General features: G+C 42.9%; 1 protein-coding gene across 3 annotated transcripts; it reads right to left on the bottom strand.

The window, feature by feature from the left end:
* Positions 1-12,978: 12,978 nt before the first annotated feature.
* LOC123085850 (ATP-dependent Clp protease proteolytic subunit-related protein 3, chloroplastic) lies at positions 12,979-18,391 on the bottom strand. 3 transcript variants are annotated; one of them, XM_044507559.1, is made up of 10 exons: positions 17,972-18,389; positions 17,152-17,256; positions 15,725-15,847; positions 15,475-15,534; positions 14,786-14,882; positions 14,632-14,705; positions 14,130-14,183; positions 13,963-14,046; positions 13,400-13,522; positions 12,979-13,292 (listed from the first exon to the last, which is right to left on the bottom strand). In XM_044507559.1, the coding sequence occupies exons 1-9, from the start codon at positions 18,290-18,292 to the stop codon at positions 13,427-13,429; spliced, it is 1,014 nt and encodes a 337-aa protein (XP_044363494.1). In that variant the 5' UTR covers positions 18,293-18,389; the 3' UTR covers positions 12,979-13,292; positions 13,400-13,426. The 3 variants fall into 3 exon arrangements, with proteins under 3 accessions (XP_044363494.1, XP_044363495.1, XP_044363496.1); XM_044507560.1 differs by lacking the exon at positions 13,963-14,046 and having other exon boundaries at positions 17,972-18,391; XM_044507561.1 differs by lacking the exons at positions 13,963-14,046; positions 14,130-14,183 and having other exon boundaries at positions 17,972-18,391.
* Positions 18,392-21,013: the final 2,622 nt, after the last annotated feature.

Here is a 21,013-nt window from a genome sequence, read left to right as displayed (position 1 = left end):
GGGATGCTGATACGTCTCCAACGTATCTATAATTTATGAAGTATTCATGCTATTATTTTATCATTCTTGGGTGTTTTATAATCATTTTATAGCAACTTTATATCATTTTTTGGGACTAAGCTATTGACGCAGTGCCCAGCGCCAATTGCTGTTTTTTGCTTGTTTTTTACATCGCAGGAAATCAATATCAAACAGAGTCCAAACACCATGAAACTTTACGGAGATTTTTTTGGACCAGAAGGAACCCAATGGGCCAGAGCTGCACCTAGGGGGTGCCCCGAGGGGGGTACAACCCATCAGGGCGCACCAGGGCCCCCTGGCGCGCCTAGGTGGGTCGTGCCCACCTCGGTGGCCTCCCGCACCCCCTCTTTGTACTATAAATTCCCAAATATTCTGAAACCCTTCAGGGTTAACCTAGATCAGAAGTTCCGCCGCCGCAGGGCTCCATAGCCACCGAAAACCAATCTAGACCCATTTCGGCACCCTGCCGGAGGGGGAATCATCTCCGGTGGTCATCTTCATCATCCTAGCGGCCACCACGATGAGGACGGAGTAGTCCACCCTCAGGGCCGAGGGTTTGTACCAGTAACTATGTATTTTATCTCTCTCTCTCATGATCTATATCATGGGCTTTGTTAGCATAGATGGATCATATGATGTTTTTCCCCTCTATACTCTTGTTGTGATGAATTGAATCTTTACCCATTGAATTTTTGTCTTGTCGGATTGAATGTTCAGATATGAGAACACATGATATATGTCTTGCGGTGTGAATACTTGAGGTGACAATGAGGTATCATATTGATTCACTTGATATATGTTATGGCATTCAACTCATGGATTCCTGCGGTGATATTGGGGTAATCTATGCATAGGGGTTGATGCAAGTTTTAATTATCTTTTCTCCGAAGGAAACTTTGGGGTCTCTTTGTAGTTCTTTGTGTGGATTGAGTATTATGAATATGAATTTGCTTTGGTGTTATTCTAGTACGAACTCTAGGATAGATCGAACGGAAACAATAGCTTTGTGTTATTTTAGTATGAACTCTTGAATAGATCAAACGGAAATAATAAGCTTTGAGGAGGTTTCGTACCCTACAAACAATTCCTATCTTTTATTCTCCGCTAATAGGAACTCAGGAATGATTCTTTATTGTACTTTGAGGGATAATCATATGATCCAACTATGTTAGCATTGTCGAGAGATTGCACTAGCGAAAGTACGAAACCTAGGCCTTGTTTTCAAGCATTGCAATACCGTTTTTGAGCCCGTTTACTATTTTCTACCTTGCTGTTTTTATTTATTCAGATTATAAAAATATATTTCTACCATCCGTATTACACTTTTATCATCATCTCTTCGCCGAACTAGTGCACCTATACAATTTTCCATTATATTGGGTGTGTTGGGACACAAGAGATTTCTTGTATTTTGTTGCAGGGTCGTTTAAGAGAGACCATCTTCATCCTACACCTCTCACGGATTGATAAACCTTAGGTCATCCACTTGAGGGAAAATTGCTACTGTCCTACAAAACTCTGCGCCTGGAGGGTCAACATGTGTCTATAAGAATAAAGTTGCATAGTAGACATCACTCCCCCAAATAAGAGCTATCCTAATCCATGATGCACGCGGTATAGCCAGGAGCTCAAGGAGCATTTGGCAGCGGAGAAGAAAATCGAGGCCGCATGCGCGGATGAGGTCGCGATGGCTGCCATTCGTGCCGACCCCCAGATCTTGGACGTGCACCTCGCTATCGAGGCCATCATCGATGCCTCGTTCGCCGACACCGCGACGTGGTTGGCTGCTTTAGACGACAGTTCGTGGCGTTTTCTTGAGGCCACAGTCGGTGCCTTCGATGAAGACTACGAGGTGTTTTCTCAGCGTGCCCGTGCTTACCTCAACTCGAGAGCCAGCAGGTTGGTGCCCAGAGTGGCTCAGGCAACTCACCACTATGACGTGGGCACCCACGATGTGGAGGCCTCGCCCTCTTCCATGTCCAAGGAACCAATCATCATCGATATCTCCGACGATGAGGAGTAGCTTGTGTTATTAGCTCACTGTAAGGACCTATGTTCAGTTCGCTAGCTACGTCGGTTAAGCATGTTCGATTTACCCATTGCATGTGCTGCTCCTGCCTTTCCTTAACAAATTCTAGTGAATTGTCCTATCTACTTTTACCATGCAATCTATTGCTCTAGTGTATATTTCTATATGTCGTGCAATGTGGTGCTCACTTATTAATTGTTTGTTTAATTAGTTGTCATGTTCATTTAACTGTTTGGTTCAATTCTACAAATGTGATGTTCAATTCTTCAGGGTGCAATTTTGTATTGTCTTCCATGTGAGAAATAAATTGAATTTATCTTTACAAAATACATGATAAACAAATACAATTGCTTTATTTACAAGTTGTCAAGCATGCTTGGTTTGGTTAACTGTCTGATCTTCTAGTATGTTATATATTGTGCAATGTGGTGCTTAGTTAACGTTTGGTTCATTTGTTGTGGTGTTTAGTTAACTTTTTGGTTCAATCTGCAATGCGACGTTCAATTATTGTGGGTGCATTTTGTTATTGTATACCATGTGAGAAATAAATCAAATTTGACTATACTAAATACATGAGAAACAAATACAATTGCTATATTTCCAAGTTGTTAAGCATGCTTGGTTTGGTTAACTGTCTGATCTTCTATTAGGAGTATGTTATATTGTGCAATGTGGTGCTCAGTTAATGTTTGGTTCATTTATTGTGGTGTTTAGTTAACTGCTTGGTTCAAATCTGCAATGCGATGTCCAATTGCCCTTGGTAGAATTTTGTATTGTTGTGCATGTGAGGAATAAATCAAATTTGGCTACACTTAATACATGAGAAACATGTACAATTCCTATATTTTCTATTTTTTAATCATGCTTGGTTTGAATAAATGGGTATTCCATGTGGCTCGAATTAATCTGATGAATTCGCAATGTGCTTATTTTTCATCAACATATTTTACTGATAGCATGCGAACCCTCACTTAACCTAATTACTAACTACCTTATATGTGTTGCACGAAAACAATGGGAAGCACTGAGGTTTACAATCGAGCTTTGCACATGCATGGTCCTTTGTCTAATAGCACATAAGGTGTGAAATTTGAGGAACCATTCTAATATTTAGGTTTTTAATAATTTGGTCTTGCACATGTAGATCCTGCTGTCAGTGGTTTTGACCCACTGTTCAACCATTTTTGCATGTGGGGAAATGAGTTTTCCATGAATATCAGTCAAGTCAGGAAACTCAGAAAGATTGTTAGGATAAAAAAATTAGCGACAAAAAAACAACAAGATCTTTGTCTGCACAATGAAGAGGACATCAGTTTACTACAGGATGGTACTAACTGTTATAGCTTGTCTTTTTAATTCCTTTGCATGATTTCAAATCTAGAGAAGATATTTATGCATATCCTTGTTTTCAGGTCTTTTCAAAGTAGTTCACTAATGATTACCTCTCAAACCACCTGTATGGTCAGGAGGCAAGGAAGGTATTCATGCAACACACACGGTTCAATATTGAAGTGTTCCTAAAGAGGACGAAGTATGGACGATCAATCATCCACAGGCACTGGTCTAAAGTTGCAAAGACCTTCAACATCAATGAAGGCTCAATATTCACCTTCCACTTCAGCAGTTTTCCAGATGAGATTCATCTGTTTATGTACCGTCTATGATGCTAATTTCGAAATATTATAGATGTTGCATGTGAAATTTGGTGCTGGTGCAGTTGTGTAATGGGGTAGCTGAGTGCTAAAGCTATATGATGTTGTACTTTGATGTATTTTAATTATGAAATCATGTTTCCTTAATACGAAAATGAAATATATTGTCTGCTTAATATGATATGTCAATTAGAGTAATAAATGGATTATTAATAATAGGACAATAAGCCTGCTAATGGTCGATTATCCTGCTAATTGGGTTTTTCTATTGCAAACGGTTATTGAGAAAACACTATGGGTGATGACCTCAGGCAACGCACACAGTTTCTAGAATGAACTGTGTTGGATCAATGAACAATCACATACGACTTCATCTTGAAAATTGTTTGTGTTAGGCCACTTTACGCAAACGTTTACCACATAAAAAGTGTGTGTGATGGAAAGCCTATGCCACACAGTTTTTTCTACGCATCATGTGTGATGCATTCAATAACGCAAACAGTAAAATTGTTAGTATCATCTGCAATGGCAATGCTATCACAAACATTTAATGGGGAAAATTGTGTGTGATGTACATGCGAACGGAAACGTTTTTCTTGGAGTGACTATGTGCGATGTATATACGAATGGAAACGTACTTCTTGGATTGACTGTGTGGGATGTACATACTAACGGAAACGTATTCTTTGGATTGACTATGTGGAATGTATATACCAAGGTTGTCAGAATCGCGATTATGTTGTACGATTCTACAACTTTACGATCCAAACTAACCCCTTTGATTCTACGATTTTGGTTCATAGAATCTACGTTTTTACGATCATGATAGTGAAGATTCTATGACTTGCGATCCTGCCATTGGAGCTTCGATCCGATTCAGAATCGCGATTCTGACAACCTTGGTACATACGAACGGAAATGTTTAGCTGGGACTGACTGTGTGGGATGTACTTACGACTGGAAACAATTTGGCATGTATAATAGTATTTTTTAAGACAACTGTACGTATAATCATATTTGAAAGCTCGCCCGTTGCACACGTCCTCATTTTGCCGAACATGTGTGGCCAGAGGACCTATCCCCGACGGTTTCTGGGTCGTGTGGGAAGGACCCCCCTATCGCCCACACTCACTTGGCAACAGTTCCAAATATCGTCACGGAAAGGGGTTAAAAACCGTTTATATAGCACCTCGCTATACCAGTGTGTCGTCGTACAACTAAACCGCCAACAGGCACAACTACCATATGGGGTACTACCTTGTCAATGGTATCTATCCTCGTTGGGCAGCGTTTGTGAAGACCATATCTGATCCCCATGGCAACAAACAAAGCCACTTTGTAACAATCCAACAAGCAGCTATGGAAGATGTGGAAAGAGCATTCATAGTGCTCCAACCTTGTTGGGTTATTGTTCGTGGAGCTCCAATGATATGGGAATCTTAGACTTTGTGGCAGCTAATGACATGTCGTGTCATTTTCCACAATATGATTTCCGGGGACGAGGTGAAGGTATAGCCCAAACCCATGATTTTGATAAGTCCAGAGTATAAGTCCACATCCCGCAACAAGATGCAGACATATTGTGAATTTTTCTGAAGATGCATCGAAATCTTTGAGATCAACAGATGCACGTGCAACTATTCAATGATCTTGTGAAGCACATGTGGAACCATATTGGAAACATATGAGTTTAACGTTTGAGTTGTGCACTTCAAATAATTTTATGTTTGAACTATGTGTTTTCGCTATGAACAAATGTTAATTGCATGTGATATTATGTGTATGATCGACGTACATGAAATATGCATGTATTTGAGGTTTTGATATGAGGAGTGTGGTTGTATAGTAGGACATTTGAGGACAGTAAATTTTGGCAACTCCGTTTTTTGTTTATTATAGGTGTATCCTATTTTTATGTAACTACAATGAAATAAGCGGTATGATCAACTAGAGGGGATGAATAGGTGACTAAGATTTTTTAATATCCTTTTCAAGTTTTAAGGGATACAATAAGAATATAGATTATCTATATAAGAAACTAAATGGCCAACCTATATGCCAAGCTCTCAAACAACAACAAACCAGAAAATATATTATTTGCCGGAGTGAAAGAAAGAACTAACTGCAAGTGAAGACGTTGATATAATTTCCCTGAGTTCCCTCCTTTAGGGGAGATGCGTCTTCGTTGGAGAGTTGTGGTTGCGCGATGCTTATCAAACGCCATAAATTGCTCACCTTATTTTCCTTGTGCTCCATCACAATGCAGTGCCACAATTTCACTTTTCCGCGTCCTTGATGACGGTAACCAGAACCTTTAAAAATAAGATTGGACGATATTCATAACTTAATTGAAGACTGCCAACACCACAAAGCCTCATCAAAATGGATTTGAGCTCTGAGGAGACATCTTCCCTCTAGCGCTGCCCATAACTCCAGGAGAGATATAGGAATTAATTATGTTGATGGTAAGTATTTCCCATATAAATAACAGCGACCATATGCGTCCGTCGGCAAAAATTCAGAAAGGATCCGCCGCCTTGCTGACCGTTGGATCAATACATTAATGATTGACCGATCTACCAACGTAACGTAAGCAGCCACCCTTTGCAACAAGTGGGGTGTTTCTGCAATAGTTTGCTTGTTGCAATCACCCGAGCCTGTATTTGTTTTGCAACAGATATCTTATTGCAGAAAAAAATCAACAGACTTCTTGTTGCTGAAATTTAAAGATAACCCATGCTTGTTTTTTTTCTGCAACAGAGATCATGCTTCAGAAATTTTTCACAACAAAGGTCTTGTTGAAGAATTTTAAAGATTTCTGCATATGGTCCTTCTTTGCAACAAGAGCTTTGTTTCTGAAACACGCTGACTATTGCAACAAGAGCTTTATTCAGAAACATGCTCCCTAAAACCGTCGTTCACCGCGAGCTTCACCGAATGGTGGTGAGGAAGGATCGGCGCCGCCCGTCCCCGCCTTCGCGCCGCCGCCGACGAGCACCGGACCACCGACCAAAGTCACCTCACCACCATCCTCCTCTTTCTTCTGTTTTCTTCATCTCTTTGTATCTCTTGCCGCAAAAGCGTTGTTCGCCGGTGTCGTCGCGGGTCCTTGCTATGAAGCTCGCCATCAACCCCGGCAGACCTCGCCAAGACGAGCTCCCGTCGCTCCCGGGCGTCCCAAGCTCTTGCCCGCGGGTCATCCTCGTCGGATCCGGCGAGATTCGGCTGGAATCCTCGCCATCGTCACGCTCCTAGCCACACGAGTCTCCGCCCCCATGGCTCCCGGACATCCCTGCCTCCTGCCCGCGCGCCATCCTCGTCAGATCCGGCGAGATTCCTTGCCGCAATCGCCCTTGCAGCCGCACGAGTCACCGCCGCTGCAAAAAGGCAGTTAGTTGTGAAACTCTCTTTTTCGAAACAAAGGCTCGGTTGCAGAAACACATGGACACGGGGTGCTCTCGTCCATCTGATCAACAGAAGAGCTGACGGACACGGAGCCGACGGACGCGCCCGCACAACCGGCCGGCTGAAGATAAGCTTTTCCCTAGAAATAAAGAGGGCCATGTAAAAACAATAATGATGGAAGAATCCTAAGGAACGCCTCTAGAATACCTTCTGACAGCGACACCAAACAAAAAAGGCTAATTCTGACCCGACCATTACCAAATGTGACATGGTTGACAATACTCCTTTCCCTTTTATGTTTCCAATCCAAGTCTCTTAATTTGTGTTGGATCCAGCTCGGCCGTCAGGCTTCCCGGCCAATACCTACGCCGTCGCGCTCACGCGTCAGTAGTACTGTGGAAACCAGGATAAGAGGAAGTAGCACATGAAACAAGCACTGATTGTTGCAGAGAATCTCAGCAGCCGGTGCACCGTACGCATCCACCCTGCGCCTCAATCGCCACATGATAATCAGGGCGAAACGACTGCCGTCCGGCCGCCGCGCAGCATCCTGCAGTTGCTGGAAGCGCACGTCACGGTCACATCCAGTCCAACACCCACCCACGAGTCCACGATGGGACCCAAACATCCTACTGTTAGTACTCCCTCCGTTCCATAATGTAATGCTTCCTTTATTTCCGTGCTTCAGCTTTGACCGTAAATTTAACTATCAAGACCGATTACGGCGGGAGCAAAAATTATATCAGTGAATTCGTATTTGAAAAAAGTTTTCAATTATATAATTTTTTCTCCCGCCGCAGTTGGTCTCGTTGGTTAAATTTATGGTCAAAGTTGGACCTCGAAAAACGTGAACGCACTATATTTTAGAATGGAGGGAGTACTAACTCGCCCAGTCGCCCCTAACTCCTACTCCCTCTCTCTCTCTTTTTGCGAAAATAATTCAGATATGTTCACCGGAAGTACAAAGCATCTCAAACATAATAAAAATTAAATTAAGATTCTAAGACCATCAAACGACCACTAACATCGTCAGAACAAGCCACTTATATTTAGGAACGGAGGGAGTGCTAGGATCCGGATAGTCTGGTCATTTTTGTCATTCAACTACGTCACCAAATTTGTTTGAATTAGACCGGACGTCTGAAATCTCACAGACCGGAATTAAATGTAGGGGAGGTTTACAGTCATTCGGGCGTCTGCCATGTAGACCTTTGACAATGCGGGCCCACATAGAAAAACCTCTCCGCGCTTCACCTAGAACACTCACTCCGCTCTCCGTGTAGTCGTCTCCACCGCAGCAAGGAGGTGGTGTCGCCGCCCCGCCCCATCGGCAGTCCGGGAGTCAGTGGCGCCCAGTTGTCGTCAAAGAGGAGCCGCCCTCCTCACCCCATCGGCGGTCTGGGGCGAGCGGCGCCCGGCCGCCGTGTAGAAGGAGGAGTCGCGCTTCCCGCTAATCTCCAAGGCGTGCGCTCGCCTTGCCTGCTACCTCGGTGGCGCCATCAAGGAGAAGCAGCCTCCTTGCCCGGTCATTGAGCAGAAGCAGGGGTTGCACTCCCCGGTGATCTCTAGGGCACACAACCGCCTCGCCTACTACCTCGATGGTGCCGACGTTGGCTCATCCTCCACAGTGACGGCGACCTCCGGGGTGGCGCGTTCAGAGTGGCACAACGCGCGGTGTTGGAAATCTTTCGTGTGGTTGGATGTCGCGCGGATCCAATGCTCGTGGAGTCCTGGGCCATTGATCGGTCCAGGACAATCATGTAGAGCTCCACACGTTGTAGTCTTCGGATGAGCGACTAACTCCTCAAAGTGGGACTGGTCGAGTCTGAATGCTTGGCCACCTCTAAGGCAATGACAGGCGGTGCCAGGCGGACTCCGCGACCGGTTGTTGCCACCAGGAAGAGGTGACCAGGCATCTGTGCCAGGCGAAGGCGGTCGAGCGGTTGTGCCGCGAGCGTCCATCGATGGTCGATCAGAGCTGTTGTGATGCCTAGCAGGCCTTCCGTCACTAGAAGGATGACGATGGAGGTGCCAATGGCCTTGGTGCTATGCCTACGAGGTCACCGTCCGGTACCTTGCTTAGCTTAGTTTAGGTTTACTTAAAATTTCATTTGGTTTGGTTAAAACTTTGTTAAATTTTGTTTGTTTTGGTTGTAATATCAAGATTTAACAAATATTGTTTGGTTTAGCATGAATTTCGTCTTTTTCTTAAGATCCGTTTTAAATTGGATGGACGTATGATGCTTGCTGTTGGATGGCCTCCACCCCTAAATTTGTCCGCAAACAAGTTTGAACGTGCCCATAGACATTTGTTGAAACCCATTCTCGCGATCCATGGGCCTGTTTTGATAATCCGCGTCGGAGTTGCCCTAAACTACTACTCTCTCTGTTCACTTTTGTAAGATGTTTTAGACATTTAGGACAACATCTAAAATAGTTTAATTTCAGCTGTCTTAAATGTCTTATAAAAGTGAACAAAGAAAGTATGCTATTTGGTCCCGCGTATCCTCGTTCACAAGTTAAGTTAGGAAGAAGAAGACCCGATTGGTGGAATGGAATGGAACCAGGCCCAAAGGGGCCTCTCGGCGTGCCCAAAAGCAGCCGACCGACCCCAATCTCAGCTCCCCGCGTGAAAGATAGCTCCTTTGCACCACCCGCATGAGGCACACGCACGCAGCACGCTGCACCACCGTGAAGCTGCATGCACATCACTCACCCGCTCAAGATACAGCCTGCGCTCGCTGGGACAAAATAAGAAGGCAAACAGGTGCAGATAGCAGGCGTGCTCTACTCTATTCCCAGCATGGCAGCCAAGTGTAGCAATGATTGCGAGTTACAACGCCAATTAGTATGTACACAACAACCGTGTGACAATTTTAGGACTCCGTTGATTCAAAGGAATTCTATAAGATTTTTAGAAGATTATAACCCTTAGGAATTTTTTCTAGATTTGTCTTTTTAGTTTGTAGGGTTGAATCCTGTAAAAAAATCATCAAGAATCATTTGTATTACATTTCATAGGATATCTTACATCCATTCCAAATCCTTCTTTTATAATTCATTTGTTTTTTCTGTGCCATCAAACACACTCTGTTAATCCTATATGATTCAAGTGGACATGTCCCCTAAAAAAAGTGGACATGTCACTCCAATCCTATATTTATTTTTTTATTCCTGCGTTTTGAGAATCCTGCAAAAGAAAGAGGCCCTCGATGGCAACGTTTCAGTCCACAACATGTTTGATGCGGCCACGATTAATGTGAGTGTTCTCAATGTTTATAAAAGTTTTCCACAGGTCAATGAATTAGAGCGCAGAGATTTATACGTACCAAAATACAATAGTTTTGGTGAGAACTACCAGGAGAAGGTTGCATGCCTAGTTGAAGTCATGTGCATGCATTCTAGTTGGTTGCATGGTACGGATCAAGCAAAGAAAGGTCGGCTACATGCATGCATGCCAGTTTACCAGGGAAACAAATTACTAGGAAGGCAATATACACGGGACTTCTATAAGTATGAATCATTAAGTGATGAAGCTTCTTTTTCTGAGATCCCGAGAGCACCAGCACAGATATTGCGTCAAGAAATTTGGGAAGCAAACACATATATATTAATCAGAAGGAAATCAAAGATTGCATCGGTTGTTAAAAATAGAGACCGGAATTACTACTACTTCTGTTGGGGTCGACCACCAGAAAAGATCACGAGCATCAGGAAGTTACTCACGTGGATTTTTACATGTTTAAAGGAGATTGGATGGGGCCCACCAAGCTTGCCGATCCTGGAGTTAGTTTAAACTAAGAAAGAGTCTACAGATTAGGAAATATGTGTACGTGTGTCTTTTGAAAACCTTTTAGGTGTGCGTGTGTTTCAGGTTGGCTACTTCTATAAAGCCTAGGTGTGCGTCATTGTAGAGGGGTCAGGTTATTTTTATATGAAATAGACACTATGTGTTTTTCAGGGTAGATACCCGTATCAAGTTTTGGAGGGATCTTTAGAAAACCTCTGTGTTGCGATTTCTTTTTATGAAAATTGTTTTGCGCGTGAGTACCTTCGTCGAGATTGGTTTCGTGCTGGGCCGCAAGGTTCAAATCCTCTACTTCGTGTACATCGCGTGTGCGGGCGAGAGGTTGCTACTGCTGGTGGTGGAGTGTCGTGAAAGATCGGACCGCAACAACGGATCGGATCTCGCCACGAGGTTCGGTCTACATCAGGTGGTATTCAGAGCATCAGGTTGTTCACGACACTATGGAGAAGATGGCGAGCGCATCGTTATTCAGCAAGTTAAGCTATGGATTTCAGTTGGAGGAGGAAGGTCGATGGGATGGGTTGTTTCATACTCGTGTTGTGGTACAGGAGAGATCATGTGCCATGACAATTGACCACATGAGTTTGATCAACGCTGCAAGCATCGAGATGGTGGAGAAGCTAGATCTAGCAATGACACCACGAGCACAACCATACTTGTTTCGTTGGGGTCATGAAGATCTCAGTGTCACACATCAAACAAAGGTACCGTTTTTGCTAGGAAAATATTTTTGCACGGTTTTGTGTGGCGTGATTCCGGCATCGATGGTTTCATGTCACTTATTGTTGGCCAAGCCATGGTACAAAGAGCATGATGTTGTGTATGATTGTCAAACACACATATATACCGTCAAGAAGGGTAAGAAGTATGACCTCGTGCCCATGGGTCTGGATCGTTTTATTGCTTGGAAGGGAGAACATCTTGAGAAGATAAAAGAGCAAAAAGAAGAAGAAGAGAAGAAGGTCGAAGGTGCTAAAAATTTGACGGTCATCGTTCAATCTGCACATGAAGATATTACTGAAGAGGTTGACTCGAAACCGAGGACGGTTTGGCTTCAAGGAGGAGAGGATGATGCGGCCACGATTAATGTGAGTGTTCTCAATGTTTATAAAAGTTTTCCACAGGTCAATGAATTAGAGCGCAGAGATTTATACGTACCAAAATACAATAGTTTTGGTGAGAACTACCAGGAGAAGGTTGCATGCCTAGTTGAAGTCATGTGCATGCATTCTAGTTGGTTGCATGGTACGGATCAAGCAAAGAAAGGTCGGCTACATGCATGCATGCCGGTTTACCAGGGAAACAAATTACTAGGAAGGCAATATACACGGGACTCCTATAAGTATGAATCATTAAGTGATGAAGCTTCTTTTTCTGAGATCCCGAGAGCACCAGCACAGATATTGCGTCAAGAAATTTGGGAAGCAAACACATATATATTAATCAGAAGGAAATCAAAGATTGCATCGGTTGTTAAAAATAGAGACCGGAATTACTACTACTTCTGTTGGGGTCGACCACCAGAAAAGATCACGAGCATCAGGAAGTTACTCACGTGGATTTTTACATGTTTAAAGGAGATTGGATGGGGCCCACCAAGCTTGCCGATCCTAGAGTTAGTTTAAACTAAGAAAGAGTCTACAGATTAGGAAATATGTGTACGTGTGTCTTTTGGAAACCTTTTAGGTGTGCGTGTGTTTCAGGTTGGCTACTTTTATAAAGCCTAGGTGTGCGTCATTGTAGAGGGGTCAGGTTATTTTTATATGAAATAGACACTGTGTTTTTCAGGGTAGACACCCGTATCAAGTTTTGGAGGGATCTTTAGAAAACCTTTGTGTTGCGATTTCTTTTTATGAAAATTGTTTTGCGCGTGAGTACCTTCGTCGAGATTGGTTTTCTCATGCTGGGCCGCAAGGTTCAAATCCTCTACTTCATGTACATCGCGTGTGCGGGCGAGAGGTTGCTACTGCTGGTGGTGGAGTGTCGTGAAAGATCGGGCCGCAACAACGGATCGGATCTCGCCACGAGGTTCGGTCTACATCAATGTTCGTGCTCCCCCGCAGTAAAAAAAAGACACATCATGTTCGTGTTGATAATATTTTCATCTCGGCTGTTTTCCTCATCCACCCCTTTGGGTCCATAAACCGTGTACACTATGCACCAACAGTGAGCAGAGTACCAAAACCTGGACTGGCAAACGAGCAGACTAACAACAATAGCTCCACCCAAAACACTCGCTAGCTCCAATCCCGAGAGCATACGCCCTAACATGATCGTCCAAGTTCTAATCTAGCTTGTCCATAGTCCATACAATAGATACCCTCGGCTCTGACAACGTCCAGTTCAGCCCCTGCGACTGCAAGCTCAAAGGCCTAACCTGCACATTGTCAAACCTCAACAATTATACACAAAACATCTTAGGTAGGGTTGAAATGAAATGAACGCAAATATAGTGCCTGGCAATTACACAGTGGAAAATCTTACTAAGTATTCGAAGTCCAGTGCACAACTTCACATTCCACCGGGGCCTCTGACTCCAGCAACCTTGTCCCAATCCTCAGGGGAGAGCATGTCAGACATGTACTTCTCCTGCCCGCGCCAAAGGATCTGACATCATACAACATTAAGTATTTGCTCATTTTCCTAGAGCAAGACTCCATGCAACCCCGCACATCTTCGCATGCTACCATCCCGTGTGCAACTCAGAAAGCCCATAATAATACAATGTGCAATCTTACTATCGTGCCTAAACAATAAATAAAATGTAACACTCCAAACTCATGCTTATCAGGTCACCCTTTTTGGTGCACTCATCCAACTATATGTAATTCTTAACGTACTCTACCTAATAATACCTGTGAAAAGATTCGAGTTCAAATTCATTATTCACTGAATTTGACATTTTACTGGAAACTCTACATGGCACATCAACGTGTGCTTCTCCAGAAATTTTCATGTTAATTTGGTGCCCAAACTGGACGTTGACTGGAAGAGTGCACCAGAAACTAAGGTTGCTTATGTTGCCTTGGATAAAGAGATTAAAATACCTTGTCAATTACCCCAAACTCCTTGGCTTTCAAAGAGTCCATATAAAATGGTCCTCTCATCACCTTGTCTATTTTCTCTGGTGGCTGATAAAGAACTGTTATATCCCAACTGAAAAAGGAAAAAAAATAAAGTTCTCTACAAGTAAATGATTACAAGTTGTACGTACATTTCCAGTGTGCCTTGCTAAAAGTTTGACCAGGGTGTTCCTGTTGTGCACGACCTACAGTAAGCAACTAGAGGTATTAATTCTCGACTCAAGATGAACCATGAATCTGGGAAATGATATAACTTTATGCGGAGGAGCATATATTACCATACCAGGAACCAGATAATATAAAAAAATTGTCATCTCTCATGACTTAGCAAATGGTTTAAATTCCAAAAATTAATGGCACAGGCAATAATTGCATGACCACATCAACATTGATTGGATTCATATTTCATTATTGAGGTATTCAAACCTTCCATGTTTGTTTTACTGAAGTAATAAAAGTGACAAAAGACCCAAAGTGGTGGGACCCTTCCCCGGACCCTGCACAAGCGGGAGCTACGTGCAGTGGGCTGCCATTTTAATGAAACTAAATGCTTAATCACATGCTCAGCAGTTGCTAGCGTACATGTTTGATTCAAGAGTACAAGCTAATTAGAAATGAAATCACAGCTCCTACCTCTTTTGCACGAATAACAACATCAGAAGCTTGCATCATCCCATATGAAGGAATACGAGGTTGCTGAATCAAAGCTGACATGAAAGTACATTTTCTGTTGTTAGAAAGAATCAACCAACAGAAAATCTGATCCATAGTCCCTCCACTTTACTACCTTTGGCATGGGGAAACATATATCGTTTGCCTTTCTTCCCTGCTGCAAGGACAAGGCAGGCATGACCTGCTGCAGCTCCTATACAAAGTGTGTGAACCTACAGAGCAAATAGTACCATCAAGTTAGTGTCTACAGAATTTACAGAGTACAAAAAACACTAATGGTCAATTCTACAAACACAGACAGCTCATCCTAATATTATGTCAATGATTTCTTGCCCAGTTCAAAACATCAGGGGAACATAGAGGTGCAACCCACCATGAGAGTACACAGGCGAAATGATTCTAATACATCAAATATATGTTTTGTTGCTTCTAAGACACTTCGAAGACATAAAAACCAGCATATTCATGTTAATTTGGTGCCAGTTTGAACTATCACACCTTAAGCGTGGTTGACCTAATATTTTGCCAAACATCAGTACGAATAAGTGGCCAGTTATATATTAGAACCAACTTCTTGCTGAATATATGCATAAATAATGAGACAAAGCCGCTTCATCTTTAACATGTTCCGGATAGTTTTAAAAAGTGATCAAAGACTATTCATTAACAAACTGGCCATTCTATCTGGTTATTGGTCACTAGCAAACCATAATACTTTCTGGAAGATTAGAACACAAAAATAAATAAGTGTAGTAATTAATATTGAACTGCTAAAGTACATGCAGTAAATGCAAAAGATGGTACCTCAGTTTTCATCCGCATCATGGCATCATAGATAGCAAAACCTTCTGTCTCCATTCCAACCTAATTTATTCAAGAAACTTCACTAAGAACAATGACCATCATGACGATGAATAATAACGCAACAGGAGACGTCATAATTTGTCACATTTATCATGGCATAAGTAAGCCATATTAAATATGATACTTAATCACAGTATTAGAGAGCACACACGACAATGAATCATGAACTGAAGAAGATAAACTTGCTTACTGGTTCACCATCATCACGAGCCGTTCCTGTTGAGTTGATGTATATATATGCAGGCTCACTACTATTCATCCAATCAAGGTACATCAACTGGGCAACAATAAGCTCGGTAACTGCTGGCACCAACTACCAAAGCAAGAAGAGATAATCTCATGAGGTTATTAGTTCTGATAGTCTCATAATAACATATATTATAGCATGTTCTACAAAAACAATTTGCTAAGCATCTATGATAAAGCTACCATTTGAACACCTGCAGGATTTTCAAGTACTCCCTCCGGTCCTTTTTAGTCTGCATATAAGTTTTGTCTAAAGTCAAAGTATCTCTACTTTGACCAAACATATAGAAAAAAGTATCAACATTCATAATGCCAAATCAATATTGTTAGATTCGTTATGAAATGTAGTTTCATTAGTATATATGTTTGGTATTATAGATGTTGATATTTTTTCATATAAATTTGGTCAAACTTTGCGATGTTTGACTTGACACAAATCGAATACGCGGAGTAAAAAGGGCCGGAGGGAGTACACTGAAAACAGACGTCGACCTAGCATCAAATCACAGGATTTAGCAAACTACATTAAGAAAGGCAATTCAAGAGCAGCTCAACATACAAGGGAAGTGAGACAACATCCACATAGGACAAACTAATGAATATTCTTTTCCACAGTAATGTGGAAAAAGTAGAGGGTCAAACTGTGAGTGAATGCACGAAATGTTGCCTTTAGAGCCACTACTGGATACTGGGTACATGGAAGAAACTATGCTACGAGCAATATGTATCCTGGAATCAGAAGTATCTAATTTAACAAAAGGGACATTTGATTTAACATGTCCTCTATACTGGCAGCAGTGAGATCTGTATCGCACTAGCGCCATTACAGAAAATCAGGAGAACATTTGCAAAATAATAGGTTTAGTGTACAAATTATAACAAAATCAGAGATACACAGGTAGCAAATCCCAACCTTATGCCTGATTAAGCAATATAAAAGTTAATAACCTATTCAAATTGCAAACTAAATTTTAAATACTGAATGATGGTAAGAATTAAGACAACAGGCTAGTGAGGAGCAAAACTTTGTTAAACTCTATAGTCTATAATCAGTGCATTGGTGACTGCCTGACGGGCTTTGCCAAACAGGGCTCATAGTATTGCAGTCTGTCTTTTTATTTTTGACGTATGCAGGAGATAAAATACATAGCACGAGCTGGTAAAGGTCAGTTCCTCACATCTATTACAACAGTTGTTTCAGTGGCTGTCTGTCTGATAGCTCAGGATATAACATTGCATCAAATTATTTATATTTTATCCAGGCTAGTTGATTCACTCATACATACTTATCAGCATATTTGGAATCCACAAATTAAAAATAGAAGAATACCACAAAAAGCTTTCCTACTGAACTTTGGTGCAGATTCATACCGGCATGCCAATATAAACAATCCGGCCATGTAGAAGCAACGACGGCAAATCCGGGGGAGGCCTTCTAGGACTGTGCTGACTGTAAGAGCTGCTAGAACGTTCCACCTGCCAATTTGACAATTGCAGTTAAGCGGAGCACAGTTTGCAATAAACTCCTGCATATCAAAGATCAAGGTCCGCATATGTAAACTTTAGCAATTTCAGAAGTAAAGCACAAAGGCATTTATATGCAAGGAAGCAGATTCACAGATTGGAACCTCAGTGTCCAACATGATATGTGTACTCGTCTGAGTAAGTTTGTATAATCACATACTCCCTCCGTTCCTAAATATAAGTCTTTGTAGAGATTCAACTAGATGGACTACATACGGAGCAAAATGAATGAATCTACACTTAAAATGCATCTATATACATCCATATATGATTCATAGTGAAATCTTTACAAAGACTTATATTTAGGAACGGAGGGAGTAGTAGATATATGTTTTGCTAGTAAGTTATTACTCCTATTTCAATGGGGATAGCAACCTAATTAACACATGTTAGCTGGCACTGAGCAGAGCCTTGACATGTGTTACGACTTACGACATGGATCACATAACTCTGACAACCACTAACAAAATGGAAAAGAAAAACAATTCCAAGAAATGGTTTGCACGTAGTATTAGTCCCCCCAAATGAGCACCAAGTTTCAATTTCAGCTTCTTTCTTCCATTTCTATGTGTGTGGTGAGACCAGCATCGTACTATCATACTACCGCAGCTCCATTAGCGCTGCACATACAAGCACGACGAAAGTGAGCGCGAAAGCACTAAATCACCTGCGCGGGCGAGGACATGAGCTTGGCGTTCTGGAAGATCTCGAGGAACGGCAGGTGGTCCTCGCCGCGGCGTTCGCTACCCGCAGCTGCCGCGAGCTGCTCTGGAGAAGCAGCGGCTAGCGTGGATAGGAACGGGTCGCCCCTCGGGTTGAACAACGGCGACGGAGCCCCCGCCGCCGACCCGGCAACACGCGCCACGAGGGTAGAGGACGGCAGACTGCACCTTCCGGACCGGACTAGGGGATTCGGGAAGAATGGGGACGACGTCGCGGTGGGCGGGGAGGGGGTAGGGAGGCGTAGGGAGAGGAAGGAGGAGGCCATGGTGCCCGGTGGTGGTGTTACCCGGCCGCGGCGTGCGAGCGAGCTCAGGGGAGTGGTGTCTGTGGATAATTTGGTATTTTGGTTGGAGCTGAAGCCGTAACTGCCGTCTGTTTGCTCCGGGCCTTGGCCTTTGAAGGAGGGCATGGGCTGAACCTTGGGGCCTTGTGGGCTGAGTATGTTCTTAGAAATATTGGTAAAACAAATTTAACCATTAAAAGAAATATTTCTACCCTCAAAAAAATTAAAAGAAATATTTCTAAAAAATTACTAAAAGAAATAAGAAATTGCAAATATTATCTTCAAACTTCTCTGGTGATGAAATGTTGCACAACAAATTAGCACTACTTGTCACAATCATGGAATTTTGGTGGTATTCTGCCTTGGGTTAAAGGGGGCGGGAGGTTGTCGATACATGTTTTCTTCTTCTTGTTCTTCTTCTTCTTCTTCTTCTTCTTCTTCTTCGATATAAATTCTAAAACAAAATATATTTTACATTTACGTATAAATTATGGACCATTTTCATCATCGCGTTTCATGGGCCAGTATCTCCAAACCAAAACTATATCCATCTTAATAGGTTGTGACAAACATTTTTTGACACAACTTGTACTTCCGACAATAACATATTTATACTCTCAAGATAACATACATAAAATTCACACAACAACAGACTTGTACATTCTTATGGGTAGTATACTTCCCACATATGGCAACTTATACTTCATGCAAAATGAACATGTACTTTATGTATAGTGTAACATATACTTTCACACAGTACTACAACCAATACTCCCAATGAATCATGTACTCCCGTGTGCTGCAATCTGTACCGTGGGGTACAACATGTGCTTGCATGGTGTAATGTGTACTCTAGAGTCTAATGCAACCACCCCTCCTGATTTTAAATGAATCCCCATCCCACAATGAAAATTTTGTAGGTGTAACTTTACTGCTAGATCTAGAGATGGTTCGGTCAGTGCATTGTACATATGTGTTAGAACTCAGTTGATGAAAATTCCAACATGTATGCATCATTGGTAGCATTGATGTAGGGTCTATGGAGAAAATAACTCAACCACGACTCCATGACCCATCATCCATTGTCCCCGACGCTTGAAGAATGGCGACAAAGTTGGTGCAAGTAGAGGAAGTGCTAGTCACTTGCCAGTGCCCAAGGATGGCGATAAATCAAAGAACACGGCATCAGAAGTTGCTAGTAGTACAAGCCGAGTGAAGAATGAAGACACCGACGATTCACATGAGAAGGTCAAAAGGATAGCCAGCCACCTGACTCCTGAGGTTGATTGCTCTGTTGCCGACTACAACATCGCATTGGCCAAGCTAGATTTACATTCCCAATTATCCATGTGTCGGGAATTGTTGCATGGAAAACAAAAAAAAATACGCACACGCAATGATCTATCCATGGAGATGCATATCAACGAGGAGGAGAGTGTGTCTACGTATTCTCGTAGACCGTAAGCGGAAGCGTTTCACAATGCGGTTGATGTAGTTGAACTTTCTTCGCGCTCCAACCGATCTAGTATCGAACGCACGGCACCTCCGCGTTCTGCACACGTTCATCTTGGTGACGTCCTCCGCCTTCTTGATCCAGCAAGATGGCGAGGTAGTAGTTGAGTTCTATCAGCACGACGGCATGGTGATGGTGATGTGATCTCCGCAGGGCTTCGCCTAAGCACTATAGAAATATGACCGAGGGAGTAAACGGTGGACAGGGGCGCCGCACATGGCTAAGACAATGTTCTGTGTGCTTGTGTGGCGCCCCCTCCCAACATATATATAGGTGGGAGGGGAGGGGAGGCAGCCAGGCGCCCTAGGGCTTGGCGGCCGCCTCCTAGAGGCCCTGCCATGCCCTGCGCCCCCCTTTCCATGTATGCACAAGGGGAAGGGAAGAGGGGGGAGAGGGAAGGAAGGGGGAGTCCTACTCCGTACTTTCCTTTCCCTTCCCCCCTTTTCTTCTCCTCCTCCCATGGCCAGCCCCTTGTGGGCTGGTGTGTTCCCTTACTTGGCCCATAAGGCCCATAGGATTGTCGGGGGTGCCCGAAACTCTTTCCGGTGACCCGATACCCTCCGGAACACTTTCGGTGTCCGAATACCATCGTCCTATATATCAACCTTTCCCTCTCGACCATTTTGAGACTCCTCGTCATGTCTGTGATCTCATCCGGGACTCCGAACAACATTCGGTCACCAAATCACATAACTCATATAATACTATATCGTCAACGAACGTTAAGCGTGTGGACCCTATGGGTTCGAGAACTATGTAGACATGACCGAGACACCTCTCTGGTCAATAACCAATAGAGGAACCTAGATGCCCATATTGGCTCCTACATATTGTACGAAGATCTTTATTGGTTGAACCATTATGACAACATAGGTAATTCCCTTTGTCCATTCGTATGTTACTTGCCCGAGATTCGATCATCGGTATCTTCATACCTAGTTCAATCTCGTTACCGGCAAGTCTCTTTACTCGTTCCGTAATACATCACCTCATGACTAACTCCTTAGTCGTTTGCTTGCAAGCTTATGATGTGTATTACCTAGAGGGCCCAGAGATACCTCTCCGATACTCGGAGTGACAAATCCTAACCTCGATCTATGCCAACTCAACAAACACCTTCGGAGATACCTCACCGGTACAACAACGTCCTAAACAAACGGTTTAAAACCCCGTTCCGCGACGGTATTTGG

The sequence above is a fragment of the Triticum aestivum genome, chromosome 4A (genome assembly GCF_018294505.1).
Source record: "Triticum aestivum cultivar Chinese Spring chromosome 4A, IWGSC CS RefSeq v2.1, whole genome shotgun sequence".
Classification (NCBI taxonomy): domain Eukaryota; kingdom Viridiplantae; phylum Streptophyta; class Magnoliopsida; order Poales; family Poaceae; genus Triticum; species Triticum aestivum.
The sequence above is the reverse complement of the archived record's forward strand: the minus strand, read 5'-3'. Positions and strand labels throughout refer to the sequence as shown.